The following is a 23,882-nucleotide window of genomic DNA, read 5'->3' on the forward strand; positions in this document are numbered from 1 at the left end:
AACCCCTCTTTGCAGAGATTCCAAACATGGCTACCATGTGAGGACCCTCTGTCCACTGGACCCTCTGTCCAGTGCCCTCCTTATCTCTACCTTCTCCTATACTTTAACTTTGCTTATATAATAATAAACCTCTTTTATCAATCTAGCTCTCTGGGCCAATAAATGCTTTTATTGGGAACTCGCGCCGCTACTAGACCCCCTTGCGTCGAATCTGTACCCCAAACCTGCCACTAGACCTTAACCCTAATTTCATTTAGGTACCCCAAACCTAGACCTCAACAGTAGGACCAAGAAACAGCCTTAAAGAAGGAATTTCTTTGATGCATACCTGACTACCTAAATAGATCTATATTATTCATTTAAAAAAAGGAAGTAAAGTATTTTCAATTTAAAAAGCTGTCTATTTTCAAGTTTTTGAAATTTCTTTTATATGTCTATTACATTCATTTATGAACCATTTCTCCCTCTTCCTTGCCCATTATCAAGGGGAAAAAGGATTTCAGCAAAACCAGTACATTGATCACTTTTCTTCTTTTCTTGTTATACTTTCAGCAGTACAACAATAAGAAAAAAGATAAAAATAATAATTTACTCAGCTGTAATAAAGATTACAAAGTCAACTTTAACCATCAAAATGGCCAACTTCTTAATTCTGGAAAAAGAGTCTTAATATTTAGTTCTATTAGGATACCAAGTAAAACCTCTTTCCAAGAATTCATGTTTCTTTGCAATATAAACTAGGTTTTCTTGTTAAGTTGTCTTTTCTTTAGCTATCAGTGAAAATTCTCTCCTGAATCACAATTAAAACTCTAATTCCTCAAAACAACTGTTAAATCCCAATTCCAATAGTTTCTTTTCTCATTTTTATTTTTCAATTACAAGCATTTATTTTCTCTTCTTTTCATTTTAGTTTCCAATTTAAAAGAAAAACAAAATGCCTGTAACAAATACGCATAGTCAGCCAAAACAGAACTTCTTTTAAAAAACCATATGTCATCTTGAGCATATCCCAGATACAAATGTACATCTTCATTCAGACATTGTACAAATATTATAGTAATTTCCTTACAGTGCAGAAAGTATAAAAATAATATTTACAGAGGAATCTGTTCATTCTGTAAATCTCTCTAAAATTCTTTCCAAACACTTTTTAACTGGAGGCAAAGGATGGTATATGTCCTGAATGAGGCAGGCCTTCTTGCCGTTCTGGTCTAGAGGGGAAGACCTGAGACGGGGTTCAGGGATGGGAATCTACTCAGTTTGGGGAAGCACTTGGCTTGTTTCATTAACCTATTTCAGAGCAGCAAGCAGGACATGTGAGGGAAGGCGGGAGAATTGTTGGGAAGCAGACTGTCATGGCTCAATTCTTGCTCAAGTTACAGAAAATGTGGCCTGGATTTCCTTCTCCCCTCCAGGAGAACCTACTTCAAACTCAGGAAATGGGACTGTTTGTATGGTTTGTTTTGTTACACACCAGCTTGTGTCCTCACCCTGGCCTTGAGCTTGGCCTCTGGAGCCTTAGAGGGAGGAGCATGGGCAGCGAAGGAGGAAAGTAGAGAGTACAATTTCTAAGGTAACCTTGATGACCTGAACTGAAGTTACTGTATCACTCTGGGGTAACAGAGCCTAAATTCTAAGAAGAGGTCTGGGGTGCAAAAGAAGGTGTGGGGGAGAACACGAGGGTTCTGACCCTAGGAAGAAAGGCATGAGGCAAATGCTTTGGCTACCTGCTGACAGGGAATAAAGATACTAAGAGGGGAAAAGAAGTGAGTCCCGTTCTACCCAATTTATTTTAGTTTATTTATTTTAAATATACATTGTTTTATAAATTATGTTGGGAGAGAAAAATCAGAGCAAAAGGGAAAAATCATGGAAGAGATAAAAAAAACAAAAAAGAAGAGAATATAGCATGTGTTGATTTATATTCAGTCTCCTTAGTTTTTTTTTTTTGTTTTTTGTTTTTTTTTTTTTTGGGGGGGGATACAGATGTCATTTTCTGTCCAAATTCTATTTGAATTCCTTAGGATCACTGAAAGACTGAGAAAAATTAAGCCTTTAATAGTTGATCATTGAGCATTCTTGCCGTTATTATGTATACTGTATTATGTAGACCAACTGTGTATTCCTGATTCTACTTGTTTCGCTCAGTATCAGTTCATGTAAATCTTTCCAGACCTTTCTAAAATTGGCTTGTTCATCTTAAGGAAAAGTCCATTTATTCCTATATTCTAGTCTTTTTAAAAGGAATAGATATTGGGTTTTATCAAATACTTTTTCTATTCAGATAATCATATGATTTTTGTTAGTTTGATTCAATAATCAAATAATCATATAATTGATTATGCTGATAGTTTTCCTAATAAAAAACTAAGCTCTGCATTGCTGGTGTAAAATCTACTTGGTCATAGTGTATTATCTTGGGGATGACTTTCTGTAATCCCATTGCTAATATTTTATTTAAGATTTTTACATCAATATTCATTAATATATAATTTTCTTTCTCTGTTTTCACCTACCTGGTTTAGCTATCAGCATCATATCTGTGTCACAAAAGGAATTTGGTAGGACTCCTTCTTTCCTTATTTTTTCAAATAGCTTATATATTATTGGAATTAATTGTACTTTGAATGTTTGGTAGAATCCACATGCAAATCCATCTGGCCCTGGGGATTTTTTCTTAGGGAGTAAATTAATAGCTTGTTCTATTTCTTTTTCTAAAAATGGGACTATTTAATTTATTTCCTCTTTTGTTAACCTGGGCAATCTATATTTTTCTAGATATTCCTCCATTTCATTTATATCATTATTGGCATTAAATTAATTTAATTTAAATTAAATAATAAAATACTGGCATATAGTTGGGCAAAGTAACTCCTAATTATTGCTCTAATTTCCTCTTCATTGGTGGAAAGTTCTCCCTTTTCATTTTTGAGACTAACAATTTGATTTTCTTCTTTCCTCAAATTAACTAAAGGTTTATCTATTTTGTGGTTTTTTTTCATAAAACCAACTCTTAGTTTTATTTATTAATTCAACAGGGCTTTTTCAATTTTATTAATCTCCCCTTTTAGTTTCAGAATTTCAAATTTTGTATTTGAGAGTTTTTAATTTGTTCTTTTTCTAGCTTTATTACTTGTAAGCCCAATTCATTGATCTCTTTCTCTATTTTATGCAAGTAAGCATCTAGAAATATAAAATTTCCCCTTAAAACCTCTTTGGCTCTATCCCACAAATTCTGGTATCGTTATTATAATTCTGGTCTCATTATTGTCATTTTTTTGAATGATATTACTAATTGATTGTGTCTATGATTTGCTGTTTCATCCATTCATTCTTTAGGATTAGATTATTTAATTTCCAATTAACTTTTGATCTATTTTCTCCTGGTCTTATATTGCATATGATTTTTATTGCATCATGATCAGAAAAAAATGCATTTACTATTTTTGCCTTTCTGCATTTGATTTTGAGGTTTTTATGCCATAACACATGATCAATTTTTGTATAAGTACCATGCACTACAATCAGCTTGTTCATCATTTTTTATTTACCTTCATATACCACAGCTTGCTCAGCCATTCCCCAATTGATGGGCATCCATTCCTTTTCTAATCCTTCGTTTGCCACAAAAAGAGCTACTACAAACATTTTTGCACATGTGGATCCTTTTCCCTCCTTTATGATTTTCTTGGGATTCAGTCCCAGTAGTGACACTGCTGGGTCAAAAGGTATGCATAATTTGATAGTCTTTGGGGACATAGTTTCAAATTGCTCTCCAGAATGGTTGGATTGTTTCACAACTCCATCAACAATGCATTAGTGTCCCAATTTTCCCATCTCCCCTCCAACATTTATCATTATCCTTTCCTGTCATCTTAGCCAATCTGAAAAGTATAAGGTGGTACCTCAAAGTTGTTGTAATGTGCATTTTTCTTTTCTTTCTTTTTTTTTTTTAATAACTTTTTATTGACAGAACCCATGCTAGGGTAATTTTTTACAGCATTATCCCTTGCATTCACTTCTGTTCCGATTTTTCCCCTCCCTCCTTCCACCCCCTCCCCCAGATGGCTAGCAGTCCTTTACATGTTGAATAGGTTACAGTATATCCTAGGTACAATGTATGTGTGCAGAACTGAACAGTTTTCTTGTTGCACAGGGAGAACTGAATTCAGAAGGTATAAATAACCCGGGAAGAAAAACAAAAATGCAAGCAGTTTATATTCATTTCCCAGTGTTCTTTCTTTGGGTATAGCTGCTTCTGTCCATCTTTGATCAATTGAAACTGAATTAGCTCTCTTTATTGAAGAGATCCACTTCCATCAGAATTAATGTGCATTTTTCTAATCAATAGTGATTCAGAGCATTTTTATAGTTATCAATTTATCAATTGGGGAAAGAGGTTTATTCTTATAAATGTGACATAGTTTTTAATATATTTTAGAAATAAGACCTTTATTAGAAATACTGGCTATAAAGATTTCTCTTTGTATTTCCCTTTTATTTGGGGGAGAGGGGGATTGGGGTTAAGTGACTTGCCCAGAGTCACACAGCTAGGAAGTGGTAAGGCCATATTTGAACTCAGGTCCTCCCAACTTTAGAGCTGTTGCTCTTTCCACTGCACCACTTAACTGCTCCTATATTTCCTTTTTAATCTTGTTTCTTTTGGTTTTGTTTCTGTAAAATCTTTTTAATTCAATGTAATCCAAGTTGTCCATTTTGCCTTTCATAATTTCTAATTCTTCTTTGGTCATAAATTCCTCCCTTCTTCAAAGATCTGATAGATAAATTATCCCTTGTTCTCCTAATCTGTGTATGATATCATCCTTTATACCCAAATCATCTATCCATTTTAATCTTATTTTAGTATAGGGTGTGAGATACAGATTTATGCTGAGTTTCTGAAATATTGTTTTCCAGTTTTCCCAGCAATTTTTGTCAAACAGTGAGTTCTTATTTCAGAAGATGGAGTTTGGGGGTTCCCTCTACTCCATTTTGAAGAGCAAAGGGACAAGTTGGCCAGTAGAAAGAAGAAATCTCTGATTTGTACAATTTGGAAAGGGAGGGCATTGTAAGGACCTGGTAACTGGTCGATGTATTTATAGTTATCCTGTAGGCAGTGGGCATGGGGGAAGAAGGGAAGACCAAAGCAAGCCACAAATGTCCATCTTTAAACTGTCATCTTTCTGTCAGAAAGGATACAACAGAGTTCAAAATCAGTTCTTAAGAATCATGATAGATCACTGGATTGACCAGAGTTCTTTCAAAGTTGTTTTGTCTTTATTCATAAAAATTCATTCAAACATTCCCAGGTTTCTCTGAAATTACTTGTTTCCTTCACTCCTCTCTCTCACTGAAAAAACCATAATATTTTGCCAAATTCTGAGGATTTCACCTTTATATTTCTCATATATGCCTCCTATCTTCTGACATCACCATTATCTTTATCACCTCAAGCCTGGAAGTGCTGCAATCGATTTTTAGATATTCTCCTTATCTCAACTCTCTCCTCACTCCAGTCCATCTTCCATTCAGCTATCAAAATGATTTTCCCAAAGTACAGGTATGATTACATCAGGCTCACATTAAATAAACTCCAGTGGTGCACTATTACAACCAGGACCAAACAGACAACCCTGTTGGATTTTAAAGCCCTTTCTTCACACTCTGGTTCCTTCCTAGTTTCCAGTCTTCTTATTCTTTATTCTCCTCCTCTGCCTCTGTGGCCCTTCTCTCCTTCTGGTTGGTGGGCTTTAAGGAGTTCCTCAAAAACCTCTCACCTGAATTTAATGATCTCCAGAAATGCATAATTCTACAAGATTGAATTCAGTTTAGTTTAATCCTTAGATTATTTCTTGCCCTGACTGCAGGACTCTATCACTCCCCAGGACCAAGTACTCTTACCTTTTCCTCACCACTTTTCAGCTTCTTTTTACATGTTGTCTTCCCCACTTTAATTGTGAGTTCCTGAGAACAGGGACTGTCTCTGGAGTTACTTTGTATCTGAAGGACTCACCACAATGCCTGGCATACAGTAGTCACTTAATGCCTGGAATCTCTCCCCTGCTCACTTCTGCCTCCTGGCTTTCCTATCTGCCTTCATATTTCAGCTAAAATACCACTCTCTGAAAGAAGTTCTTCTCAGTTCCCCTTTATGTTAATGTCTTCTTTCTAAGATTTCTAAAATTTCCCTTAATATACTTGACCTGACTCCTTATAGCTTAATGATATGCCGTTTCATTCATATAATATAATCTGGCCATTTCCCAACTGATTGGCATTACATTTCACACCCAGAGTACTCCTTTCTTAATGAAAAGAAGGAAGTAAATTTCCACATTGCTTCTCTGGGTTAAGAACGATTACTTTAATTATACAACATTCAGTTTTATTTTATGGGGTTTTTTTCTTAAATATATTTTAAAGAACAGTGCTTTAGTTAGGCTCCCTGTAGGTAAAGATTTGAAATTAATTTCAATTTAAGCAAAAGAATTCACATTTTGGGAATTCATTAATAAAATAGTTCTTGGAAAATAATTTGTGTTTTTCTCTTCTTATTGATAGGGAATTTGTGGAGAAAGAGGGTGGGGTTAAAAGTGTTATACCCACTCTCTCCATCCTCAAGGATGGAAAGGGGAAAAAAAATTCAAAAAATTAAATCACTAAAAAAACCCTACAAGCCAGAATAGAAAGTTGAGGGGAAAACAGACAAGCAGTAAAATTCTTAAAGTGATGGAAATATTCTTTAATTGGTGTTCATTAAATTCAGAGTTTTATTTTTTGAAAATAACCACTAATCAAGTCTTTATAACAATTACAAATAAGTCTTTCAGTCGGGTTTAACTATAATGCTGTTGTTGCATAAACTGTTCTTCTCATATCCTAAAGTTTTCCCAGATTTGATTCCCTTCATCATAAATTAAATCACTAAATTTTATTTGTTGGTATACTATGAGGACTATATCCTATATTTTTAAACATTCTGATGTGAAATGAAATTTCCAACAAGCATTCATCTATATGCTAGTTAATTAATATGTAGCTAGTGCATTTCTAGGGTTAAGATGAAATAGTAATTATTTGGAGTTAAATAGGACTCTAAAGATGTTATACAATATTTACCTATACTATAAAGATTATAGACAAGGAGGTATTATGTACCTTATTATCCAATAACTTTTGCTTTTAAGAAAGATTGAGATATAAAAGAAGAGAAAAAATTCTAAAATGGTTCAAGTTGTTCAAGACTTTAATATTTGGGTTTTCTCTCTATAAAAATACATGCAAAACTGTAATGTACCATAATATATTAGCATAATGAACTATGATAGCTGACAATCTATTAATGGGAAAAACTCATCCTCCTTTATAGACAGATGCCTATTTAGCCTTGAATTTCATTATGAATGCTTAAATAACAGCAGTTGAAGCAGCTTAGTCTGCAGTCAAAGCAGTTCTAAGGGTTATGGTTTTAAACGATTTGCATCACAGTCAAGAAACATTTATTAAAAGCCCCAGGCATTGTGATAAGTCCCTGGGGATACAAAGAAAAATAAAAGACCATTTGGTCTAAAGAGGGAGACAGCATGTAAACTACCATGTACAAAAGAGCTAAAGGCAAGATCAATCAGAAAAAGCACTAGAATAAAGAAAGATGGAAATTTCCAAAAAAGGTGGAATTTTAGCTATAACTTGACTTTGTAAGCATCCTTTTTACTCAGTGATATGAGTATGTTAATATTTTTACTGTGATTTTATTGAAACAAACTTTTATCAATTATTTTCACATTAATTCGTATGGTAGATTTATAAACAAACATTCTAAAATTGTTGTTCAAGCAGCCAGACACAAGAAAGGAAAAGACAACTTGGGATCTCAGTAATATTTAGAATTAACTATTGAATATGACAACCATAACAATTGCAATGTTTCATCAAACCTATTTACTATAGATATCTTTAAGCAAAACCAAAAAAAAAAATCACATATTTGATTCTTTGGTTAACAAAAAAAGTGAATGTTGAATTTTCCTTTTCATCCATTTCCCTTTTCCATCACTTGCAAAGTTTGCAAAGGGAGGTAAGCTAGTGAAAAGAATACTAAATCTGGAATCAAAGACCTGTGTCCTCCTTTTATTTTTACTACCTTTGTGTTATATGATTTTCAGTAATATTTTACTTTCCCAAATACATGCAAAGATAATTTTCAACATTTACCTTAGCACACCCTTGTGTTCCAAATTCTGCCCCTCCCCCCAAGACAGCAAGCAATCTGATACAGATTAACTATGTGGAATTCTTTTAAAATTATTTCCACATTCATCATACTGTACAAAAAAAAAAAAAATCAGATCAAAAGGGAAAACTGAAAGAAAAAAAACAAGAAAATAAACAGTAACAATAACAAAATGTGAAAATACTATGCTTTGATCCCCAGTCTTCATAGTTCTCTCTCTCGATGCAGATGGCATTCTATCACAAGTCTATTATAACTCCCTTAAATTGACTAATTGTTGAAAAGAGCTAAGTTCATCACACTTGATCATCACATAATCTTCTTGTTGCCAAGTACAACTTTCTCTTGGTTCTACGCAATTCACTTTAACATCAGTTCATGTAAGTCTTTACAGGCTTTTAAAAAAATCAGCCTGCTTGGATGCCCATTAATTGGAGAATGGTTGAGTAAATCGTGGTATATGAATGTGATGGAATATTATTGTTCTGTAAGGAATGACCAGCAGGATGAATACAGAGAGGACTGGCGAGACTTACTGAACTGATGCTAAGTGAAATGAACAGAACCAGGAGATCATTATATACCTCAACAACAATACTATTTGAGGATGTATTCTGATGGAAGTGGATCTCTTCGATAAAGAGAGCTAATTCAGTTCCAACTGATCAAGGATGGACAGAAGCAGCTACACCCAAAGAAAGAACACTGGGAAATGAATATAAACTGCTTGCATTTTTGTTTTTCTTCCCAGGTTATTTATACCTTCTGAATCCAATTCTCCCTGTGCAACAAGAAAACTGTTCGATTCTGCAAACATATATTGTATCTAGGATATACTGTAACCTATTCAACATGTAAAGGACTGCTTGCCATCTGGGGGAGGGGGTGGAGGGAGGGAAGGGAAAAATCGGAACAGAAGTTGAGTGCAAGAGATAATGCTGTAAAAAATTACCCTGGCATGGGTTCTGTCAATAAAAAGTTATTTTTTTAAAAAAAATCAGCCTGCTCATCATTTCCCATAGAACAGTAATATTTCATAACATCACATTCCATAACTTATTTAACCATTCCCCAATTGATGGGCATCCACTTGGTTTCTAGTTTCTTGCTTCTCCAAAAAGGGCTGCCATAAACATTTTTGTATATATGGGTCCTTTTCCCTTTTTTTTTTTAAAATGACTTTGGAATATAGATCCAGTAGAGACACTGCTCGATCAAAGGGTATGCAGAGTTGTACAGCCCATTGGGCATAATCTAAAATTGCTCTCCAGAATAGCTGCCCAACAATGCAACAGTGTTCTAGTTTTCCCACATTCTCTCTAATATTTACTATTATCTTTTCCTGTCATCTTAGTCAATCTAACAGTTGTGAAGTTGTACCTTAGAATTAACTATCAATAGTTACTTAGAGCATTTTTTCATAAGACTAGAAATAGCTTTAATATCTTTGTCTGAAAATTGTCTGTTCATATCCTTTGTGTGCCATGGGATCTTAAATCATAATACTTAAAAGCTTTACTTTTTTCATCTGCAAAAGCAGAACTACTTCCTTATTTCTGAAGACACTATAAGATTGAAATTACACACAAAAACAATAAAGAAGTCTGGTATGATGGATTGAGCTAACTAGACTTAAAGTCAGAAGTCTCAGTTTTGGTACTTATAAGCTATGAAACCAAGCAAAACATTCAAACTTTATCAGTCTCAGTTTCTTTATCTGTAAAACAAGGTTAGTGCTTGCACTACCTAGAACAGAAAGTTGTTGGTAAAAAAAAACTTTGTAAATTATAAATCGAAATATCAGATATTACTATTGCTTACTTTTTTCTTGGTTGTGCAGAAAGTACTTTGTAAACTGTGTAAATATGGCTATTATAAGGCAATTTAGAATTCCTTTGAAGATACTACACATAAATCTAAAATACCTTTTAAAAAATTAAAAATTTCTAAACGAACTGAAATTTAACTGAATTGGGTATTTTCATAACATAAGCATTAATAAATGTTAGTAAAGTAAATGAATTTATCTACATCTGCTTTCTAGCTCCTGATCTGAGAAAATGTTAAAGGGAGTTGTGTTGGAGTTACAGGTAAAGTCAGCCTTTCCTAAAGTTAAACTAGGTGACACATAAAGAAACTAGCCTCTGGCTTCATCAGGCCTGCCCTAGGTGATTTAGATATTCTCCGTTTGGCTTATTACTCTATCCTTTTGTAATAATTCATTCGCATTCATTTCAGATTTAGCAAAAGGATAAATCTTAAGGAATTAAACTCAACTCAACAAGGATTTACATGGAATGTCATGTTAGGTGTCACCTAGCACGAAACTAAAGACGAAAACTAAAAAACACTTTGTTCTCCAGAAAATTTACAACGCTATGATATTTACATGTTTCTTATCTTATATTTGAGTTCTTCACAATAATATGTGAAGAATACTACAGAAAATCAATCTGTGGCATACAATCTGGGAGTATTAAGTTAATACTAAGGTTAGTTATGTTTGAAATACCTTGGGGCACCTAGAAGGTACAGTGGCTACAGCAGTGGAGACAGGAGGATCTGAGTCAAATCCTGTCTCAAATACTTACTATCTCTGTGATCCTGGACAAGTCATTACTTCCATTCCTTCCCCCAAAGATATTGCTTTTCTTTGAGGGAATAAAGTAATCAGTAATAAAAATTTATTATATAACACTTTTAGCTTTTACATTTATTATTTAATTTGATCATTACAATACTACTGTGGAGCACTATTATCCCCACTTTATAGCTAAGGAAACCGAGAGTCAAAATAACTTTCTCACTGTCACCTAGTGAATGTCAGAGTAGGGGTTTGACTAAGTCTAGAATTCTTTCCATTATATTATTATGCTTCTCATTTGAAATTAAAATTGATTTTTAGATTAAAAATTGAATAAACAAAACTCAAATCAGTCTTATAATAGCATTCAGATTGAGGGAAAGCATCAGGTTCTAAAGAAAATATTTTGAAAATCATAAGAATGTGACAAATTTTGTTGAATTAATTTACAGACATTTTGCTAATGTTTTAAGATTAAATTCTTTACTTTCCATTTAAATTTGAATGCTTTCTTCAAATGATCTTTGCTGATTATAATTTTTACTTCATTACAGTAATTAAAATGATGTCTTTACTATTTCTGCATTTCTGATTATATGTAGCATATAATCAAATTTATTTTGGGTTCTGACCTCGATTGTTGAACTTTTTGATAATTTGTTTAGGTCTGAGGAAGTGAACATTGAGATCTCCAATTATAATAATTTTGCTTTCTAATTCTCCCTGAAATTTGATTAACATATTCTTCAATTATTTCAGCATTATACTATTTGGTGCCTTTAGAGGTTATGAGAATTATAAGAAAGGGAAGAACTGAATATGATTCCTGTGTTGCAAACTGAGATTTCTTTTTCTTTTTTTTTTTTTTAATTTTTATTTAATAATTACTTTATATTGACAGAATCCATGCCAGGGTAATTTTTTTTTTTTTTTACAACATTATCCTTTGCACTCGTTTCTGTTCCAATTTTTTTTCCCTCCCTCCCTCCACCCCCTCCCCTAGATGGCAAGCAGTCCTTTATATGTTGGATATGTTGCAGTATATCCTAGATACAATATATGTTTGCAGAACCGAACAGTTCTCTTGTTGCATAGAGAGAATTGGATTCAGAAGGTATAAATAACCCGGGAAGAAAAACAAAAATGCAGATAGTTCACATTCGTTTCCCAGTGTTCTTTCTTTGGATGTAGCTGCTTTTGTCCGTCATTTATCAATGGAAACTCAGGTCTCTTTGTCAAAGAAATCCACTTCCATCAAAATATGTCTTCATACAATATCGTTGTCAAAGTGTATAATGATCTCCTGGTTCTGCTCATTTCACTTAGCATCAGTTCATGTAAGTCTCGCCAGTCCTCTCTGTATTCATCCTGCTGGTCCTTTCTTACAGAACAATAATATTCCATAATGTTCATATACCACAATTTACCCAGCCATTCATTCATTTTCTACAAACTGAGATTTCTTAAAGGACAGTGATGTACTTAATGGAAATGAGAAAATCAGGCAGAGAAGGGAGGGTTTGGAAGTAAAAGCAAAAGAATTATGAGTTCTGATTTGGAAACACTAAGTTGAAGATACCCACAGAACAACCAGATAAACTGATAAATACAGCTGGGCCTTAGTTTATGACAAAAATTCAAGACTAGATATACCAATCTTGCATTATCTGCATAGAGCCATAGTTGAACCAAGGGAGCTGATAAGATCAGAAGTATAGAGAGAAAAGAAAAGAAAAGAAGTCTTGATACAAAACTTACACATAACTGCCCTATTGTTTTACTTTGGCTTCCACCCCAAGTTAATACTCATATTTCTTGGATAGTTACAAAAATCTTCTATTTGGTCTCCCTGCCCTTATTGTCCAACTTGATTCTATTACAGTATTCCTGCTACATGTATCCCTAAGTCACAAATCAAGCTTTTCTATTCTCTTCCTCAAGGGCTTTTCTGTACTTTTTTTCACTGACATGGATTAAGAATTTATGGTAATTCCAGAATATGATTAGTCTATTTTGATGATATATGTCAGTAAATTAGTATTTAAATTTTGTGATATATAGGTGTGACTACATTACACCTTAAGTTGAATAGGTACTTGTAACGAATCCGCCTATATAAGGTTTTATCATCATATAGAAAAGTCTAGATATAGTTTAAGTACTTTGCTTCACTGGTTCTTCTGAAGTTGTAGTGAGAAGACAAGTTTCTCATATTTCTTTGGCTCTAGAATACTTTTTCTCATATAACTGTTCGCTCTTCAATGCTTATTAAAAAAAGGAGAACTGCCTCTACTCTGGATATTTCTCCCAAAACTCTTCTCTTACTGATGTTTTAGACCAATAAATATGCAAGAGTGTTGCATCAATAATTTGAGTCAATGAAATGACAAGAAAATTACAAATTCCGTATAATGGGAACTTTGATAAACAAATAAATTCATATGAGGTATAGTCTCTATAAATATCAATATATATAAATTAAGACATTCATTTGGATATATTTAATTTTAAACGCTAAAGAAATTACTTATAAGAAAACACTTATAAAAACTAAATCAATTAAAAGCTTACGGTGATGATTCCAGAATGATGCTATTAGCCTGTGTTGATGATGGAGATCTCTGATTCACAAAAACTTCACTTGGAGATGTGTGGACTATATGGTCTACCAAGTGTCCAACTGAAGATGGTCGTAGTCGGCTTCCTTCTTGTGTAAATGCAGAGTTGCGACTAAATAAAAATTGTATTAAATTTTTTAAACTTTTAAATTAAAACTTTTGCACATTTTTTCCAAACTGTGTAGACTAAAAGCTTTTCTGTTAAAAGATTCTACATAATCAAGATGTATATGTGTATGTACATATATAGTTTCAAAATTATTTGCTCAACTTCCCTCTCTCTATTCCTATTCTTCATTTATTTGAGTGAATCCAACATATGAATATGTGACCCTCTCTTTAGAAGAAATGTAAGCATTTTCTTTTAAGGTGGCTCAAACATTTGTTTAATGTTGTTTTTATAGGAAGTTTCAATGGTTTGGTCTTCATCCAGATGTGATGTGTGTGCGTGTGTGTGTGTGTGTGTGTGTGTGTGTGTGTGTGTACAAAAGATAACAAAGACTAAAGTTTTCACTGGGCAGAAACTCATCTTAGAAAATTTATAATAATGCAGACAAGTGAGGAACTGGGTTAATTTGATGAGTGTAAGTCAGATTTCCCAAGGTTTTAAAAAGAGATTTTTAATTATTTTAAAGCAATAAAATCACTTTTGAGAAGGGGCAGTAGATTACTTATAAAAAGAGCTACTTACAGTTGACCCTTTCTCTAGGAGAGCCAGGGCATGACAACAGCACGAACTTGCAATTATATCAAGTAAAGCCTTGGGATCCAGTGGTAGATAATTGGTAATCCATTGTGTTAACTCAATTTTATTGGAAAGGGTAAGATAACAGAATGGGAACTATATAGTCAGAACAGATGACTTATGCATACTGTATGATTAGCTTATAGTCGTGCATACAATGTAAATTTGGGAGTTGGAAAACATTGACAACTATTATTTAAGAGGCTCATACTAATGCAAACCTGAGGTCATATTTTACTTACTGATTTGGTGTTCCAGGTGGAGAGCGTGATGGTAAACTTTGTGTTTCTAATCTTTCATCAGACAATGAATTCCTACTCACTACTTCCCAATCCATCAATTTCCGTGCCAAAGGTTTACTGGGAGATCTGTAGAAATAATAGGAAATGGCTAAAATTATAACACAGGACCTGGTTTACCTAATCAAATCATAAATGAAATCATAGTTATTTCTTTCAGGTAAATGAAATCTCTTAAGTAATTATATGCAAGAAATGAGTGTTTCAATATTTTACAGTGTTCTCTGTAACTCATATGACATCTTATTATATTCCCTCCCACCCCATCCTCAGCCCTAGTTCTTTCCTAGACCATCCCTTTGCACTGGTTATATTCTCCTCCATTTTCATTTTGAACTGTTGATAAACCAATTCAACTCTATATCTTCCTCTTTTTTTGAGTTCCTTGCTCCTTCTATCAACAATCTTGCCTTGCCAAACCTTCACTTTAGATTACTCTCAACATCTTGTGCCTTTATTCCTATTCACATGGTGAACCAAACTAGAGAAAAGGAAAACATGTAGTACACTACAAATTTAAGTCACCTAATTCCAACTTTACACTCACTAGCTATGGCAATCTTCCATAATTGATTCTCTATTCCTTTTCACTACAAAGGCTTTTCCAAACTTTTTCATCCTTCCTCTAACTTTCCCTTTCCCTTCACCCTCTCAGCTAAGAAATTTGCTTCACAAGTTTAGACCATTCTGTAAGATCTCTTTTCCCACCTTCCTCATTTTACTCAGATATCTTTTCCCACTCTCTCCTCTTTCACTCATTTCAATGAAGAAATGGCCCTTCTACTTGGAAAGATAACTTTTCTATCTGAATAAGATATTTTCATTTCATAATTCCTTGTTCACTGGCTACTTCCTTGCTGCATTCACTCATTCTCAAATATAAATAAATAAAGATAAAAAACCAAATCCAAATAAGTGATTGTTTTCTCTTCTTTTCCCTTTCATGGTTAAACTATTAGAGAAGTCTGCCTACATACAATTGGTGTTTTCACGTCCTTTCCTTTCACTCAAGTCTCTTTAGCCTATCTTCTAAAATCATAATTCAAGAGAAACATCTTTTATGGCAAACCTAATGGCCTTTTCTCAGTCTTGATCTGTCTGGACCTCTCTCCAACCTCTTTTGACACTTTCAAATCACCCTCTTCTGTCTGATACTTTTTTCTCTCTAGGTTTTTAAATTGTTATTCTAATTATTAAAAAAAAAAAACAGAAAAAAGCAGGAAAGGAAAACAAAATAGAACACTGTCATGTGCACAGGAAAACATGAGGGAGAATTCAAAATATATAACAATAAATTACCAGTTCAAGAAATGATATATAATAGAAGAAGAAATTATATTCACAAGTGTCTTTGCTTCCTTGTAGGTTGTTCTTTTGTTAACTGCTGTGCCCTTTTTTAACTTTATTTTTTCCCCTTTCATTTTCCACTCTCCCCAGTCCTCTCAAGCAGGCTATAGTTAAGTATATCCCCCCACCATGTATCTAGAGATACACACACACACATGCATCCCCCCATACACTCATAGCATAACAAATACATATGCTTAACCACACATAATACACACGTATTTATAAACGTGCATCTAAAAATAATATTACTATGGCTGACATATAATGTGGATTTCTCTCTTGATTGAATCATTAAGTTTAACTTTGTCTAAGATCTTTGATTACTAGTCATACTTTTCCCTAATAACTTCTATTCCTGACTTTTGTACTCCTTAACTTACCTTGCTATTATTTAACCTCCCTTCACTCATGGGTCCCTCCCTTGTATTCTTCCCCCACCCTTTCCTTCCCATTTCAGCCATCTTTCTCACCTTATATCTTTATAGATTTGTGTGTTATACCCATTATGGCATATATGTAATACTGCCTATTTAACTCTGAACTAAAAGCCCTCCTTTCCCTTCTAATGCCTCTTTGCTTCCTCAGCACCTCATTTATATAACATAATCGTTATTTTTTTTACATTAACTCTGCCCTAATCTTTCTTTTGCGTTACCTAATTGCTGATGTCAATCTTAGATAAATGGCAAATATTTTCTTGCAAAAAAACCATAAAGCAATTTGTCCATGTTAAGTTTCTTGAAATTTGTTCTTTGGTGTTAGCTCTTATATGTTAAATTTTCTATTGAGTTCAAATTTGGCTGAAATTCTTGAAAATCTGCAAGTTTGTTAAATGTCCATTTTTTCCCCCATTCAATATTATGCATAATTTTGTTGGATATACTTTTGTCCACTGACCTAGTTCTTTTGGTTGCTGGTAGATATGGTTCTAGAACCAGTGGTCTTTTATTATAGCTGCTTATATTAAACACAACACAATTTTAATTTAATTTCCAGCATATTTGAATTGTTTTTTTTTCTTGTTTCTTATAAATTTTTCTCTTTGACATGGGGGGGTTTCAAAATCTGGCAATAATACTCCAATTTTTTTTCAAAAGGATTTCTTTGAGATTGTGATCAGTGGCTTTTAAAAAAATTTCACTTTTCACTTTTCTTGTGCAGCATGATAAATGTGGAAATATGTATAGAAGAACTACACACATTTAACTTTATTAAATTATTCATTGTCTAGGATTACTTGCTTGTGGTAGAGGAGGGGGATGAAGGGAAGGGAGGAAGAAAAATTTGGCACATTAGGTTTTGCAAGGATGAATGTTGAAAACTACCTTTGCATGTATTTTGAAAATAAAAAACTATTGTTTAAAAAAAAAAACTGTTTAGCTTTTAAAGTCCTCCATAATCAGAATTTTTCCTATCTTTCTTGTCTTCATATGTCCTATTCCCCTTCATATACTTACTGATTGAGTGACACCAGCCTCTTTATTATTCATGAAGGAAAACATCTCCCTAATGTATATATTTTCACTTGTTGCCCTCAGTTCCTTGAATTCTTTTCCTCCTCACTGCTATCTCCCAGTAGTGTCTCAACTAAATTCCACTTTCTGCCTAAAGCTTTTACCAGTACTCCTTTTAATTTTGTTGATTTGTTTTGACAATTTTGTGCCATCCTTTCATATAATAGAATACATGTTGAACAATCTTAATCTGGGCCTGTAAATTTGGGTTTAAAAAATATTTTAATAACATACTGTAATTTTAAATTAGAAGAACATAGGATAGTTTACCTCTCAGACCTGTGAAGGAGGAAGAAATTTGTGACCAAAGAAGAACTATCATTATTGATCACAAAATAGATAATTTTGATTACATTAAGTTAAAAAGATTTTGTACAAACAAAACTAATGCAGACAAGATTAGATGGAAAGCAATAAACTAGGAAAACATTTTTTACATTCAAAGGTTCTGATAAAAGCCTCATTTCCAAAATATATGGAAAATTGACTCAAATTTATAAGTAATCAAACCATTCTCCAATTGATAAATGGTCAAAGGATATGAACAGACAATTTTCAGATAAAATTTAAACTTTCTAGTCATATGAAAAGGTGCTCCAAATCATTATTAATCAGAGAAATGCAAATTAAGACAACTTTGAGATACCACTATACACCTCTCAGATTGGTCAAGATGACAGGGAAAGATAATGATGAATGTTGGAAGGGATGTGGGAAAACTGGGACACTGATACAATGTTGGTGGAACTGTGAATAGATCCAACCATTCTAGAGAGCAATTTGGAACTATACTCAAAATGTTATCAAACTATGCATACCCTTTGACCCAGCAGTATTTCTGCTGGGCTTATATCCCAGAGATCTTAAAGGAGGGAAAGGGACTCACATGTGCAAAAATGTTTGTGGTAACCCTTTTTGTAATGGCTAGCAACTGGAAACTGAATGGATGCCCATCAATTGGAGACTGGCTTAATAAATTATGGTATATGAATGCTATGGAATATTATTGTTCTGTAAGAAATGACCAACAGGATGATTTCAGAAAGGCCTGAAGAGACTTATATGAACTGAGGCTAAGTGAAATGAGCAGAATCAGGAGATCATTATACATGGCAACAACAAGATTATGATTATCAATTTTGATGGACCTGGCTCTCATCAACAATAAGGTGAATCAGACCACTTCCAATGGTCTTGTGATGAAGATAGCCATCTACACTCAGAGAGGACAGTGAGAACTGAATGTGAACCATAAGTAATTTCACTCTTTTTGTTGTTGCTTGTGCTTTCTCAATTTTTCCCTTTTTAATCTGATTTTTCTTGAGCAGCATGATATTTTGGAAATATGTAATGAGGAATTGCAAGTGTTTAACATATCAGTTGCCAACGGGGTAGGGAACAGGGAAAAAGAAGGGGGAAAAAATCAGAACACAGGGTTTTGTAGGGGTGAATATCAAAAATGATACATGTATATATTTTGAAAATAAAAAGCTATAATTTAAAACAAGATTATGTCTGCTAAATAAATATGACATATCTGATTCTTAAGGCCAAAATCAATCATCTTTTTTGCTTCTTGAAATATGCTGAAATATAATATACTTGATAAGAATGTTGGAGGGGAAAAATGCATTTTTGGTGGAGTTCTGAGAGCAATTTGGAACTATGTCCAAAGGATTATCAAACTGTGTATATCCTTTGATCCAGCAATGTCTCTACTGGGTGTTTCCTAAAGAGATCATAAAGGAGGGAAAAGGACTCACATGTGCAAAAATATTTGTAGTAGTCCTATCCATTGTGGCAAAGAACTGGAAATTGAATGAATGCCCCTCAGCAGGCTGATTTCAGAAAAGCCTGTTATGAAATGAGCAAAACCAAGAGAACATTATATATAGTAAAACAAGGTTATATGATCGAATATGAGGGATTTGGCTCTTTTCAACAATAAGGTAATTAAAAGGAATTTCAATAGAGTTGGATTGAAAGTGCCATTCATATCCAAAGAGAGAACTATGAAGACTGAATGTGGATCAAAGCATAAATTTCACCTTTTGCTGCTGTTGTTGTCTGCTTGTTTTTTTGTTTTTTTTTGCTTAGAAAGATGAACAGGGAAATATGTTTAAAAGAATTACATGTGTTTAACCTTTTTCAGATTGTTTGATATCTTGGGAAGGAGGAAGAGAAGAGAGGAGGGAGAAACATTTGGACCACAAGGCTTACAAAGGTGAATGTTGAAATCTTTTTTTACATGTATTTGAAAAAATAAAGTACCATTAAAAAATTAAAAACAAAAAGAAAAATATTTTTCTCATAGGATATGATTTCATAGGAATAAAAAAAAAAAATCAGGAACAGATTAGTCACCACTAATGTTTTTCTTTTGATAAATGATTATCATCAAAAAAAGCACTGATAAAAAAAAAAATTAACACCTGTACTGTCAATTTATACCTAACTGTAAATGTGAAATTAAGTTGACTAAATGAAAAGAGTGCTTAAAAGAGAAACTTCTCAGTAAATTTTGAAGTTAAGAGGAATACTAAAATTTTCAAATTATAATCTGATTTAGAACATTCACTTCACCTTGCCTTCATCAGCTACACTTTGCCTGGACTCATTCTCCAATGTTTAGCAAAATTTCATTCTATCTTTATCTTCTTAATACCAATTACATCAACTCTTCATGATAAATATAACTTCCCTCTCTTTCCCTAGCAAACTTTTAAAAATCCTTTAACTCATTCCACATTTGCTTACTGTTTCCAGTATGTTAAAAATTAAAGTTCCTTTAATTTTATGCCTCATCCTCCCATGTTCCTTTCACCTTCTGGAATTCAAAGAAATTCTATTCTCCTAGAAAATATTTCCCTAGCCATCCTTTCCAGTATTGGTTATACCTTCTTTCATACCCCAACTCTCTGGCTCCTATGTGGGAATCAGAATATTCTGGTCCCCACTGGGGACCTTCAGGTTCTCAATTATTAAGCTCTCCTCTTTTTTAAGTTACCCTTATATACATTTGTTATTTATTGAAGATCCAAGCCACTTTTATTTCTTGGGCTCCAAATATTTTCCCTTATAACCCAAAGCTTTTTAATCTATTCAACTTCCATTACCTACTCGTCTACTTCACCCAGATATAAAATGGGACAATCATATCCTTGATCTTTTATCTCTCAAAGTGTTTTATTTCCTTAATCAATAAAAATAAAATTCTCATACATATTTCATAATCTCTTATTTCTCCTGCCTCTCCCCATGCTTAATTTAACTTAAATCAATATATAATATTAATCAAACACCTCTATATACATGATTAATCTCATTCCATTCCATCTATTCCAACATATTCTACTTTCCCCATTCTCTCACTAATCCAGTCTCTCTCCATCTACAAAAATAGCCAGGTTTTCACAAATCTTTAAAAAAAAACAACTTTCAGTCTGACCATTTCCAACAGCTATATTTTACATTTCTCCTCTCATGTTTGGTTAAGCTGCTTTAGAAAGCAATTTCTGTACTTGGTTTCCATATCCTTCCTTCTCACTAAATTCTACTTCTGATTCCATTTAACTGAAAAATATTTACTATGAAAGTTATCATGACCTCGTAACTATGAACTATAATGGTATTTTCACAGTCCCTATCTATCTTGACCTCTCTTCAGAGTCTGACCTTATCTAACACTATGCCTGCTGGATTCCTTCCCCTCTAGTTTCCTGTGACACTTCTTTGTCCTGGTTCTTCTAAAGTGCCTGTACATTCTCAGTCTCTTTTGTTGGATCTTCATCTAGCTGTTTTCCTCTAATCAAAGGCTAAAAGACTTTGTCCTGGACCTTATTCTCCTTACTTAAACTGCATTCCATGAACTTAAAAAAAAATTTATCTCATTTCAATATAATTGGTTTTTCTTGTAATCCAACATAGTTTGTATTATGCATTTGAAATGATTATTCAGAGGAAATAGGACTAGATTGCTTAAGGACTGCACCAAATTATATAAAAACAAAAAGGGTAAGAACCTCTTAATTAATAATCTCGTCAAATCCAACAAATTCAATTATCACTCTACATAAATGATGTCTTTCCTGAGCTCTAGTTCTCAAAACATCAACTATTTCTCAGACCTCTTGAATTAAATGTTATACAGACATTTCAAACTGAAAATATTCACAACAAAATTCATTGGATCCAGCCAAAATCATTCTACAACTTCTAAATTTAATGGTTTTCTTGTACAAGACACCATCATCCTCCTAGTCATCCAAGCTCATAACCTCAGTGTCATTCTTAATCAATGATACATTTCTTATATATCCAAACTATTGTCCAATCTTGTTTCTATCCTTACAACTTTTCACTTATGTCTCCTTCTCTCCATTCATAATTATGTTAAATTTGTCACAGTGAAAAGGAAAAAAATACTATCTTACACTCTTAAATAAAATGGAAGGTAAATGTCTTAAATGCATAAAATCAATTCCTTATTTGAACTTGATAATAAATGTTAAGCAACCCAATAATTGTACTACATAAGAATATTCAATTATCGGGCAGGGATTAAAAACAGTTAGTTTTTGTTTCCCTTGGGGGTATAAAGATTCATTTGAAAAACACTCACCTTACATGTGGTGGGGATTCGAGATTCTTTATGGCTCTGTTACTATTATGATTTGAACTCTTTTGTATCTAAAGTAAATTTCAGGTATTTATTTTATTAACAGTTTTAACCTCAGGGATCCACCCACTCAAGTTTGCTGTCTATATTTCCTGTTGTGTGTGGAAATTTCAGAGAAAAAAATACCACATTGTATCTGTGACTTTGCAGTGTGATAAGATCTATTTTCTGATCATGGCACTCTTTTTCTGCTGTGTGGATACATTCTTATTCTCTTTCTTTATAGAGAGTAAAATATACTTTTAGGAAGTTATAAAGCCAAAAAATATATATTCAAGAAAAATAATTTGCCCAATTACTGTTGAAAACACTATTTTATAGAAAATGTTAAGCAGAAATTTATTCTTTTTTTTTTCAGAATTTCAGTAGATAATGTCACTAAAATAAGAGTTCTATATCTTGTTAATACTTTAGTGAAATAAATTATTTATATAACCAACTATTAAAGTTATGGTGTATTCTTGAAGACACAATCATGTCATTAGAATAAGATTAACATATTTCATCGAAAGTTTACAAGATGAAAAGCTAAGGGCCAAATGTCACTGTCTAAAATAATGGTGCTAATTAAGCCAAGTTGAGTCCTATATTGCAACAAAAATATCTGTCTAAAAAGATTTCCAACCTTTAGCTAATGGCCTAGTATTTCCAGCAGGACTCAGGGCAAATATATTATAGCACAATTAAATAATCAGGACAGTCCCTTGGAACTTACTCTAATGAGATTTGATCTATACTGGTCATACAATGAATGTGATTCAGTTTAATTATAAAAAGATAATGCCAAATTAAAAATGAAATATTTTATTTGCCAAATTAAAGATGAAATATTTTATTTAGTGACTACAAACATAGAAGTGGCCATTAGGTTTCAAATCGGATAAAAATATTTGTACATTTCTGAATACTTGTGACTTTGAATGACTTCATTTACAAGAAAAGAATGCCAGGTAATTTGTAGGCAATATTAACCTCAAAATATCATTAACTAGATACAGTTTGGGTTCTAAAGAATTCAAAAGCAAGCCCTGACATGGTAAACTTATCTAATCTCATGTTTGGTATAGTTTTGTCAATATTTAATGAGTATCTACTATGGATAACATAGTATACTAGGCATTTTAGGGTTTATACAAATGAAAAACTATAGTCCCTGTCCTCAGAAACTTTTAATTTAGTAGAAAGAAATATGACATGCATACAAATGACACTAGTACAAAATACAATGTGGTAAGTGAAAAAAAAAATTAAATGCAATAGTTGAGAGGCAAGAGATTGTTCTTGCTTGGGTGTATGGAAGATCAGAGAAGACCATCTTGACATCCAAGTTAGACAATGAGAGATAGAAACAATTTCTTTAAAATGGACTTCTTTTTAATTAGAATTGAGGATAGGGAATTCCAGGTCTGAGAAGACATAAGTCATAGGAGAGGTTTATCAAAGAACAAAACTATTTTTCCATTGATTAAGTTGACTTGTGATACTTCAGGAATAGTGGAAGAAGGTTCCATGCTACATATAACTAATCATAATCAAAACTACAAAGGAGCATAATGCAAAGCACATATATTGGTCTTAAAAACATGTGACATCACTGCTGTTATACATTTAAAGTACACACTCTCTATAAGTACTACATCAAGAATTATAATCTTGCTATATGTGTAATCGACTCTTGTACTACTAATCAAGTACCACAATTGATCCTGTTATTTCTACCTCCACATTACCCATGCATACTGTTCCCTTCTACTATCTCATTACTGTCTCACCTCAACTTGGCAGGAAATCTAATTGGTCTCCCTTCTCCTTGTCTCTCTAAACCTTCTCTACATTTGTCAAAATGATACTTTAAAAAAAA

The 23,882-nt window shown here is 33.0% G+C and overlaps 1 protein-coding gene across 2 annotated transcripts in view; it reads right to left on the reverse strand.

Annotated features, from left to right (window-relative positions):
• PTPN4 (protein tyrosine phosphatase non-receptor type 4) overlaps nucleotides 1–23,882 on the reverse strand; it is a 196,370-nt gene that overhangs the window by 43,981 nt on the left and 128,507 nt on the right. For both annotated transcript variants that reach the window (XM_051985730.1, XM_051985729.1), the window contains exons 14-15: nucleotides 14,423–14,548; nucleotides 13,389–13,547 (exon numbers count right to left, since the gene is read on the reverse strand). In XM_051985730.1, coding sequence (XP_051841690.1) covers nucleotides 13,389–13,547; nucleotides 14,423–14,548 — 285 coding nt within the window. The remainder of the gene's footprint in view (nucleotides 1–13,388; nucleotides 13,548–14,422; nucleotides 14,549–23,882) is intronic.

Source organism: Antechinus flavipes, chromosome 3 (genome assembly GCF_016432865.1).
Source record: "Antechinus flavipes isolate AdamAnt ecotype Samford, QLD, Australia chromosome 3, AdamAnt_v2, whole genome shotgun sequence".
Classification (NCBI taxonomy): domain Eukaryota; kingdom Metazoa; phylum Chordata; class Mammalia; order Dasyuromorphia; family Dasyuridae; genus Antechinus; species Antechinus flavipes.